Raw genomic sequence first — 11239 nt, forward strand, 5'->3', positions numbered from 1 at the left:
TGTCACGAATAATACGCTTTATTTTATTATAATCTACTTTATATTGTTATGACAAAAGATTAATGAAAAGAGTGCTTGTTAAAAAAAAATTAAGTTAATTGCAATCAAATTAATTGATCACGTGACCAGACTGAACCAACCAGATACACAGAAGAAGAACGAAATAATTTTTAATTCACCTTCTATAAACCGATCCTCTATTTTTAGTTACTTTCATATGCACGTGAGGTACTTGCAGTGTTATGAAAAAACAAGTTTTACGCACACTCTCATTGTGATACCGAGTAGTTTCGCGAGTATTAAAATGCTCGAATGTCACAATGATAGTATTTAATATTTTTTATCAAGTCAAAGTATTGCACAACAAAAATATAAAAAATAATGTTACAAAATCGTGATAACAAATGCAAAATAGGAGTTATTTGTTGTGTGGGAATTATGCAACCACTTTTACAGTGGTACAGTGACAATATGAAATGAACGGCTCCACGACCACAACTCGTGGAAAACCTTCAATTGATAAACAATTTGCACACAAATCTATTATGTTTCAATTTAATTTTAAATTAAATTTGTGACGTTTTTTACAATATGCGCAAATTAATTGCATTTTCCCCAATTTCTGAAAATTTCCATGCTAAAAATCGGTCGGTAATACAGGTCACTACACCTTCATAACAAATCGTTTTGATCAAATTCACACTTTTCCTTTCTAAAACACATGATTAAAGTTGTAAAATTACAGAAAGAGCTTTTGCATAGTTATTTTTTCGGGTTTAATGCCCTCTTATCGGTTTTCTTGATCTCTTTAATCCCTCATTGGGTGGGGATGACTTTTTAATGATGTCGGCCATGTTGTGTTGAAGTGTTTTTCTCCTGTCAAATTGTGTAGTTTTTCTCAAAAATCAAGTGAAATAATGGATGAAACGAAAGTAATTTATCACATAGACGATGAGGAGACACCCTATTTAGTGAAGATACCGATTTCGCCGGAAAAAGTGACCTTAGCTGACTTTAAAAATGTGTTAAATCGCCCCAATTATAAGTTCTTTTTTAAGTCGATGGACGACGATTTCGGGTAATTCCCTTCTCTAGTTTAGTGTTTTACAAACGTGGGGGCCTCATCCCTGCGTATAGCCTCCTCGGGTGATTAAAACTTAACACTTTGTTTATCGTTTACAGAGTGGTCAAAGAAGAAATCATCGACGACAGCGCACATTTACCGTGTTTTAACGGACGTGTCGTCAGTTGGGTACGTTAATAAGTAATGAGACAAGGGGGCGTCTTAATTGCCCCACAGTTGGTTTCAGCCGACGGCTCAAATCAATCAGATGGGGGCTCACAGTGTACTGATAGCGTCACACACCAGTCGGAACGGGTGCCCCCACAAGCCCCCGAATCGATCTGCACCGACACTGAGAGCATCATCAGTTCGAGACAGGGGCGGCGACACCACAAATACTCATCACGGATCAACGGCCACCTTCCACGGTACGTATCACAGCCCCCTTAAAGTGCGTTGAACAACCCCTCAATTTCAGGGTTTACGAAACCGCATCAATTGTTAGTTCAGACCTGGAAACCACAAGTTTTCAATCCGAGACCACTGGAAGACACACAGCCCTTTCGGAATGCTCCAGTGTGAGTCGATTGCATGTCGCGGGGCGCAAGCGGCCCCAAAGACGACGGAAACAACGAATGCAAGCCATGTCGCGAACATCCTCATATTCCAGTATCACGGATTCGACAATGTCCTTGAATATTATAACAGTGACCTTGAATATGGACACGGTTAATTTTCTAGGAATTTCAATTGTGGGGCAAAGCAATAAAGGGGGCGACGGTGGGATTTACGTCGGGTCAATTATGAAAGGGTAAATCACGATTATGATTAATTTTTTTTCGATTAAATTTTTTTTAGGGGCGCTGTCGCTCTTGATGGCCGAATAGAACCAGGCGATATGATTTTGCAAGTGAATGATGTTAATTTTGAAAATATGTCAAATGATGAGGCAGTGAGAGTGTTGAGAGAAGTGGTCCAAAAACCAGGGTTGGTATTGGTAAAATTTAAGCCCAAATTTTTATCATTTTATTTCAGACCGATCAAGTTAGTTGTGGCGAAATGTTGGGACCCCAACCCTAAAGGCTACTTTACTATACCTAGGACTGAACCAGTGAGGCCTATTGATCCAGGTATTATTATTATTGTTATTACAAAATGGAGTATTAAAAAAATTGTAGGTGCGTGGGTGGCGCACACTGCGGCGGTGAGGGGCGATCCCGTAGCACGCCCCCCTAGCAGTTCAACTGTTTCCAGTACGTCTATCACCAGTACAATACCGGCAAACGAACGTAATTACAGATTCCTGTAATTTGTTTTTTTTTTAATTTTTTTAAATTGAAGGTTTCCCCGATTTGGAAGAGCCTCTCACTGTGAATACCCCCATGTCGACTGTAGTCCAAGCCATGCAACGACCCGATAGCGGTTTAGAGATTCGTGATCGCATGTGGTTGAAAATAACAATACCGAATGCGTTTATCGGTACTGATATGATTGATTGGTTATTAACACATGTTGATGGTTTTCAAGAGCGTCGCGACGCCCGTAAATACGCCTCACATTTACTCAAAGCCGGATTTATAAGACACACAGTGAATAAAATTACGTTTTCGGAACAATGCTATTATATTTTCGGAGATTTGTGTTCGGCAATGAGTAATTTGAAAATACAAGGAGATACGGATTCGGTAGGACCGTTACCAAACGTACCCAATTATATGCCCTATAGTGGAACGTATAATCCATTAGAATACATGCCAATGCCCTTTTATACAGCCAGCGAAAATACGGTTTATGGGTATAATAGGGAGGAGTCAGTGCTCAGCGGAAGCGGTAAGTGAAGTTTTTCCATGTAATAAATTAGAAAAAAGCCCACTTCCAAGTCTGAATTAAAAAAAAAATAAGCAGAGATCTACTTTACCGGCTCTCAAACGATTAAACAATGAAAAGAAGCAAATAAAATAGGCTTCAGCCTTAACAGAATTTTATTATTTTAACTTATAAATGAGGAAAAGTCGCTTCTCAGGCTTGAATTTTAACTAGAGATCTGCTTTACCGACTCAAACGGTTAAAATCAATCATTTAATTAATAACAAAGAAAATTGACTTAAAACAATAGAATTTCGTTAGTCATTGTTGGTGAGAAGATAATTTTACAAATTTTTATGTCAGAATTTGAAACGTCAATTTTTTCAATATCATAAAAACGAAGCCAAAAATACAAAAACTGAATGTTTTAAAAATAATAGAAAGTTACCTCGATCAAGATGTAACTTATAATTTAGAAAATATTATTTTGAAAAAAAGTGCAAGATTTAAAAAAAATGGTTACACGCCACTGAACTTTTTATTGTTTCTATGGCAACTTCCATTTAGTTTCTTGTTACTATAGTTACCCACATTTCTATAGCAACGATACGAATCTATACACATAAGCGACTCGTTGAGGATAGAAAATAGGGTTTTCAGATAATATTAAAAAAAAACATGTATTTAGTTTTTATCAGTATTTTCTTTCAGTTATGTTTACATATTTTAGAAATCGAAAATTGGTTATTTAAAAAGGTGATGTAATACAGAAATATTTTATTTGAATTCTTAAAGTCAATGTTATTGTCATTATTTCATTTCAGACTTTGATATCTAATCAATAGTTACGAAATGGACACTTGTTGATTTCTTTCTACAGCAATATAAACAAGAAAAAGTAAATGTCAAGGTTATTAACAATTTTTGAGCGAAACATTGGATGAATTTGTTTTTTTTTTCCTTATTTGTAGCTTTAAAATTATTGTTTTAAAAGTAGAAAATCGCGCTTGATTGAATTACAATGACCTGTTGAGTGGTTTAATATTTATCAAAAATAGTTGCATTTCTCAATATTGATGTTTGTTGTTCTTATCTCTTGATCATCTATACAAAAAATGAACTCACAACAATATTTATTACCCAATTTCTACACAAACAGTTGCAAACAAAGTGATTTCAGTTTGAAATATTTCTATTTCTTCCAAGGGGTCATAAAGGAAATACCGATTTTTATTCTTATAATAAACCGAAATTGAGTCAATCAATCACACTCTTTTGATAACGATTTTTACTCTTAAACTGCAATTGAATAGAGCGAACATTTTGACAAATTTATAATTTTCTTATGTTATTATTAATTTAATCGTTAATTCCTCAAATGTCGCCCTACATGCTTGGGATTAAAATAGTTGTTTATTTCCTTGATATATAATTGACTCTTATTACAATGACTCATTTAATTGCGGCGTTGTGCAACTGGAAATTTCCGCAATTTGACTATTCGTGGTTTCAGGGGGCTCCTCGAACGGTTCTGACCACTTGAAGGACGCAGCGGCGGGCCATAGTAGCGCGTCCGATAGCGATTTGACATCGTTAGGTCCCCGTTCGGCTCTCCCAATGGCGACCGGAAACGGAAACGGCTCATCGAACGGTTCGGATCAAAGCAGCGGGACGCAGGTCGCAGCCCAATCCAAAGACATTGCCGGTAGTAGACAATCATTTAAGATAGCTATGGGAAACCCGTGTGAGATGTTTGTTGATGTTATGTAGGTTTTTGGTGGATGACAGCGATTTTAATTTTATTTGATTTTTATTTTTTTTTTGATTTGGCTAAAGTAGAGACGCTTCTAATACACACTCGTTACGAATTGAGCACTTTCTCACACTGCTTGACAGTTTTATTGTACATAATAACCGAGGAGTTTTATATTATTATAAATTATTTTGTGTAGGTTTTAGTTAACGCTTTATTGTATTTAATAGTTAAGTTTCAATTGGATGTATGTAAATAGAGTAAATAGAGTATTGTACACGCATGTGGCATGTGTCATTTTGTGGTTTTTCATGATCATTAAAACAGTTTTGATTTTTTCACTAATTCATTATTTAATTTCAGTTTTAAGTTACCTCTAAGTGCAATATTAATAGCCACACACAATTTTGCAATCAATAATTTTGCAAAGGTAAGTCTTGTTATTTGCATGTTGTTTTTCTTGCCCCAAGTTTTGTTCGATTGAATTCTATTTTTCGTTGTTTTTTTTTTAGATCAAACGGGGGTCGTCAGTTATCAGTTTACTCAAACCTAGAACCCTTCCACGTGTATACTGAACGTCATTTTATATCAGCTAAATGTATTATTGTACAGTTTATTTCAGTAGGTTAGCACTGTTTCGGACAAAATCGTATTTATTTCGTTGTAACACTGCCATATTTAGGTGCTTCTCTATCAAACTTATTTATGATTGTTAAATTTAAGTATTTTTTATTTTGTGATATATTATTTTATTTGTAATAAAGATTTTATTAAATACTAAAAACGATGCTATTACAGGGTAATTGTTTTGGCATTTAGGCTAAGTTTCTCGTTATTACTTGTGTTTTTGTGGAGCATACAGGGACATTGTAACCGGAAAAAAAACAAAAAAATCATTTGTGTGACTGAAATGTTATAATGTAGCCGAATAAATTTATGTGACATTGATTTATGAGCGAAATAAACATTATTATCTCTACGTGCAAGATTACTTATAAATCCCCGACATACCAAACAATGACTCAGTCCGACCCTGGTTTCCGTCGCGTCGACATCCGAAAATTCGATCCGGTGCACTTTCGAGTTATCACAATGAGATGAACTCTGAGATGTCTTCAAATAGCCGCCGTGAGGGCGGGGGCGAAGCCCCCAACACTACCGCCGCCAGTGAATCAACCCTTTTGGCCCCAACTTCGACATACTTCGCCGATGAGAAGGTCCAAATCCCGGAAACGGACACGGTGAGCCCCCCTAATCCCGAATCGTGCCCTTCATTGTGATTCCAGTCCGGTTTCAGTTTCAGGAAATTATGGGCTTTCACCGGGCCCGGATTCCTCATGTCTATTGCTTATCTCGACCCCGGGAACATCGAAAGTGACCTCCAGAGCGGCACCGTGGCCCAATATAAACTCCTATGGGTGCTGTTGAGTGCCACCATGCTGGGGCTCCTCATGCAAAGACTCTCCGCGCGGCTGGGGGTCGTCACGGGGCTGCATCTCGCTGAAATGTGTTTCAGGCAATATCGAAAAATCCCGCGCCTCATTCTTTGGATTATGATCGAAATTGCGATCATTGGGTCTGATATGCAGGAAGTGATCGGGACAGCAATCGCAATTTATTTATTATCGAATAAAACGTAACTTTTTCGTGCGATTTAACCTCACTTTTATGACATAACCTCACTTTTAGGATACCACTTTGGATCGGTGTTTTGATCACAATTGTGGACACGGTCACGTTCCTGTTTTTGGACAAGTATGGCTTGAGGAAGCTGGAGATGTTTTTCGGGTTTTTGATCACAATAATGGGGATCACGTTCGGGTTTGAGTACATAACCTCAAAACCGGATCAATTGCAGGTGCTAGAGGGGATGTTTGTTCCCTGGTGCGAGAACTGCGACTCTAGGGCTTTGCTCCAAGCAGTTGGGATAGTCGGTAAGTGTCTCTTGTTACGACAAGAATCTTTTTTTGTAAAATTGAACATAAAAAATAAAAGTTCGAAAAATAAAGTTGTAAACTACACAATTTAAATGAGACGATTTTTTTTCAATAATAGCAAGGATAATGTTCATTGTGAACTTCATTAAAATTCAAAAAATCACAATTTTTGCATTTTTGAGCGTTTCTCCTGACAATTTTCTCGAGGAATTTTTTCAAAAACGAGCAGGAAAATTATTAAATTAGGTCGAAAATAATGTTTTTATGTTTTTCGAGCATTTAGGCACGTTTTTTAGTAGAAAAAACCTCAATTTTTTCAATAAATTAGATCGAAAATAGTGTAATTTTTTAGTGTTTTCAGCTTTAAAATGTTAAATTTTAAGCCGAAAATGATCAATTTACGTCGAAAATAGTGGTTTCTTTATTAAAAACTCAGTTTTATGTTAAATTTCGTTAAACTTAAGCGAAAAATTAACAAATTAAGTCGAAAATGACTATATGAAATTGTTTTTCTCGAATATTTTAGCACACGTTATTGAGTTTTTTTTGTGAAATCAAACCAACAGCGATGTTATTTTTATTTTTCGAAGGTTTAGGTTTGTTTCTTTGTAAAAAAAAATTCAATTTTTTGTGAGATGTTAAAATAGATCGAAAAATCACCAATTTATGTCGAAAATAGTGTCATTTTTCAAATTTTAAAACTAAAAAAGCTTATTTTTTCTCGAGATTTTGCTAAACCGAACCAAAAAATCACCAAGACAGGTCGAAAATGACAATGTTATTCTCTTTTTTGAGCGTTTAAGCACGTTTTTTTGAAGTTTCAAGAGTAAAAAAAAGTAAATTTCATCAAATTAGGTCAAAAATTACGTTTTGTTTTTTTTTTTTTTGAGCCTATAAGCGCGTCTTTAAGCTGAAAACTCAGTTTGTTCGCGAGTTTTTGATAAAACTGACCGAAAAAACAAATTAGATGGAAAAATTAGTGTAATTTTCTAGTTTTTACAGCTTTTAAACGTAATTATTTGATGAAATTTTATAAAAAACAAACCTTCAAATTACTAAATTAGGTCTAAAGTAGTGTTTTTTTATCCTTTGCGAGCATTTTAAGCACGTTTTTGAGTTAAACACTCAAAATTTTGTAAGATTTCGTTGAACTTGGACGAAATAAGTAGAAAATGGCTTTAATTGTGTCTTTTTCGAATGTTTTTACACACTTTTTTTCGTTTTATTTTTGCGAAAGTTGATCAAAAACATTCCAAAAACGATCTTATTTTTATGTTTTCAAGGGTTTGGTTTGTTCCTAGACTAAAAACTCAATTTTTTGCGCGATTTTGCTCAAAAAGGCCGAAAGATCACCAAATTAAGTTGGAAATGGTGTTATTTTTACATTTTTCCAAGTGATTTTTTGAGTTAAAAACTAGTTTTTGTAAGATTTGACTAAATCTGGAAATCTGGAGCAAATTAAGTCGAAAGTGGCTCTAATTGTGTCTTTTCCGGATACTTTTGCACACTTTTTTAGTTTTTTTTTTTGCGAAATTTGATCAAAAACATGTCAAAAATGACCTTATTTTATTTTTTTCGAGGATTTAGGTGTGTTTCTGTATTAAAAACTTAATTTTTTGCGATTTTGTTCAAAAAGGTCGAAACATTAACAAATTAAGTCGGAAATGGTGTTATTTTTACATTTTTCTAAGTCGTTTTTGAGGTAAAAACTAGTTTTTTGTAAGATTTTGCTAAATCTGGACGAACAATTAGCAAATTAAGCCGAAAGTGGCTTTAATTGTGTCGTTTTCGAATATTTTAACATACGTTTTTGAGTTAAAAGCTAGTTTTTGCGATATTTTATCAAAAAGAAGCCAAAAAGGATGTTATTTTTATTTTTTCGACGATCTAAATTTGCTTCTGGGTTAATTTTTTTTATTTTGCTTTAAATTACGTCGAAAAGGGATTTTTTTAAAGCCTTAGCACGTTTTTGAGCTAAAACAACGAGACTTCCTTAGACCGGACTATAAATCACTAAGACAGGCCGAAAACAACATGATTTTTGTCTTTTTCGAGCGTCGTAAACACGTTTTTGTTAAGATTTCAAGCAGTTGAACATGTTTTTGAACCTAAATCTCCTTCTTTTGGCCGAAAATTCTTCAAATTAGGTCGAAAATTGTCTTTTAAACATGAAATTTCAATAATCTCATCAACAATATAAGCTAAAGAAATTATATTCTTTTTGTCTTATTCGGGCGTTTAGGGTTGTCTTTGAGCTAGTTTTAGACTTTAATTAGATCAAATATGGTGCCATTTTAGCCTTTTTCAAGGGTTAAAAGCGAGTTTTTCATGAGATTTCACTAAAGTGGACCAAAAAATCTATAAATCAAATCAAAACTGACATAATTTCGGGTTGTCTACTTGTTTTTGAACAATATTTCGTCAAAACAAAGTAACAGTTTTTTTTTATAACAGCGAAAAAATTTTCATTAAAACAATTAATATTGAATTTGTTTCCAGGTGCTGTGATTATGCCCCACAATTTATATTTGCACTCAGCCCTCGTAAAATCGCGCGAAATCGATCGAACAAAACCGGAAAAGATCCGCGACGCAAATTTATACTTTTTCGTTGAAGCAACAATTGCCCTCTTTGTCAGTTTCATAATAAATGTATTCGTCGTTGCCGTTTTCGCTCATGGACTTTTCCACAAAACGAACAAAGAAGTTCATACATTATGTACAAAATACCCATCAGTAAATGCGTCGATTTTTCCCATTAATGACGATTACGTCGATGCTGATTTATACAAAGGGGGGATTTTTCTGGGTTGCACTTATGGTCTCGCTGCAATGTATATATGGGCGGTTGGGATTCTCGCCGCTGGTCAAAGTTCAACAATGACGGGGACCTACGCTGGGCAGTTTACCATGGAAGGGTTTTTGAACCTGCAATGGGCTCGATGGAAGAGAGTTTTGTTCACGAGGACCATTGCGATTGTGCCGACGTTTTGTCTTGCCTTCTTCAGTCACATCGAGGATTTGACTGGTAAGCTATTCCATGATTTTTACATTAAAATATGTAAATAAAAACAAAAAAAATATGAGACGATTTAAAGAAACAGTATATTATTCAACGAGTGAGAAAGTTGGCCAATAATAACTGTAGGAAATACGTAATAGTAAAAAAATATGTACATTACAGAGGTAGCAACATACCGTAAAATCAGCAAATGACGTTATTTTTGCATTTTTTTTTTTGAAACGCAATTATTTTGTGACATTTTGTCAGAAATAAGCCGAAAAATCAGCAAATTTTGTTAAAAATTGCATTATTTTAGCTTTTTCGAGCACATTTTTTTTTTCCAAAAATACAGTTTTTGCGAGATATTGGTAAATAGGACCGAAAATTCAGCATATTAGTTCGAAAATGGTTTCATTTTGTAATTTTTCCATCATTTTAGCACGTTTTTAAGTCATGAAATATGTTAGAGGACATGGAAAAATAAAAAAATTCGAAGAATAAAGGTGTACCACACACTTTAAACAAAACGATTTTTTTTAATAATGTTAAAAAAATCTTCATGAACATAATAACAATCCAAAAAATCACAGTATTTGTGAAATGAAAAAATGACGTTATTTTTACACATTTTTCAGTCGGAAACGTAATTATTTTGCTACATTTCATCAAAAATAATCTGGAATATCGCCAAATGTTGAAAATTACCTTATTTTAGCTTTTTAAAGCACGATTTTTGGCTAAAAATTCAGTTTTTTCTCGAGATTTTACTAAACCGGACCGAAAAATCATTATATTAGTTGAAAAATGTTACTTTGTAATTTTTCCATCGATTTGGCAATTTTCGAAGTTTTAAACGCAATTATTTCTTGAAATTTGATCAAAAATAAGCTGAAAAACCACCAAAGTAGGTCCAAAATGAAATTGTTTTTGGCTTTTTCGAGTTTCACAACGTTTTGGAGTTAGAAATTCAAATTTTCGCGTGATTTCTTTAAAACTTATTTTTCTGTGATATTTTGCTAAAACAGGCAAAAAAATCCCAAATTTAGGTAAAAAAGAAGACAATTTTTGCCTTTCTTAGCGTTTCATCATGATTTTAAACCAGGGACGCAATTATTTCGGAAAATTTCTTTAAAAATGGTATTATTTTGTAATTTTTCCATCGTTTTAGTACGTTTTTAAGCCACAAACGCAATTATTTCATGAAATCTACTCAAGAATAAGCTGAAAAGTCACCAAACTAGGTTAAAAATGATTTTGTTTTGACTTTTTGGAGAGTTTTAGTACATTTTTGAGCTAAAAATTCAAATTCTTCGCGTGATTTCCCTAAAATAGGTTTAAACCGAGGCTTAAACATTAGCAAATCAGATCAAAATTAACGTACTTGTAGCTTTTTCTCGATTAAAAACTTATTTTCGGTGAGATTTTGCTGAAAAAATTCAATTATCTTGCAAATTTCTTTGAAAACAAGCCAAAACACTGGTGTTTCTTTACCAATTTCAAGTCTTTAAAACGTGTTTTTGAAAAAAAAAATCACCAGATCAGACATAAAATGATATTATTTATGCTTTTTTGGGGTGTTTTGTTACGTTTTTCTCAAAATTTCGTTTAAAATAAACTAAGAATCTTTGACCTTTTCTGAACATTTTTTAAGCTAAAAATAAAAATAGGCTGAAAAAC

At 34.0% G+C, this 11239-nt stretch overlaps 2 protein-coding genes across 10 annotated transcripts in view; both read left to right on the forward strand.

Annotated features, from left to right (window-relative positions):
- The first annotated feature begins 694 nt into the window (after positions 1-694).
- LOC123008461 (segment polarity protein dishevelled homolog DVL-3) lies at positions 695-5601 on the forward strand. 3 transcript variants are annotated; one of them, XR_006412957.1, is made up of 11 exons: positions 695-1078; positions 1183-1252; positions 1301-1491; positions 1542-1874; positions 1922-2050; positions 2099-2193; positions 2242-2352; positions 2405-2893; positions 4383-4574; positions 4986-5052; positions 5135-5601. XR_006412957.1 is itself a non-coding variant. In XM_044404263.1 (10 exons), exons 1-10 carry the CDS (start codon positions 918-920, stop codon positions 5173-5175), a joined length of 1812 nt encoding a protein of 603 aa, XP_044260198.1. In that variant the 5' UTR covers positions 695-917; the 3' UTR covers positions 5176-5601. The 3 variants fall into 3 exon arrangements, 1 of the variants encoding a protein (XP_044260198.1); XR_006412956.1 differs by having other exon boundaries at positions 4383-5052; XM_044404263.1 differs by lacking the exon at positions 4986-5052.
- Positions 5602-5639: 38 nt separating this feature from the next.
- Positions 5640-11239, forward strand: part of LOC123008462 (protein Malvolio) — a 7444-nt gene continuing 1844 nt past the window's right edge. For 6 of the 7 annotated variants that reach the window (XR_006412958.1, XM_044404267.1, XM_044404266.1 and 3 more), the window contains exons 1-4: positions 5640-5863; positions 5909-6258; positions 6312-6556; positions 9059-9586. Coding sequence is in view for 6 of the 7 variants with exons in the window: in XM_044404267.1 (XP_044260202.1) it covers positions 5720-5863; positions 5909-6258; positions 6312-6556; positions 9059-9586 (1267 nt within the window). In the remaining variant the exon portion in view is untranslated. The remainder of the gene's footprint in view (positions 5864-5908; positions 6259-6311; positions 6557-9058; positions 9587-11239) is intronic. The other variant, XM_044404269.1, reaches the window with a different exon arrangement.

The sequence above is a fragment of the Tribolium madens genome, unplaced genomic scaffold, assembly GCF_015345945.1.
Source record: "Tribolium madens isolate multiple individuals breed KSU strain unplaced genomic scaffold, Tmad_KSU_1.1 Scaffold_71;HRSCAF=194;Tcas5.2_LG6, whole genome shotgun sequence".
NCBI classification, from domain to species: domain Eukaryota; kingdom Metazoa; phylum Arthropoda; class Insecta; order Coleoptera; family Tenebrionidae; genus Tribolium; species Tribolium madens.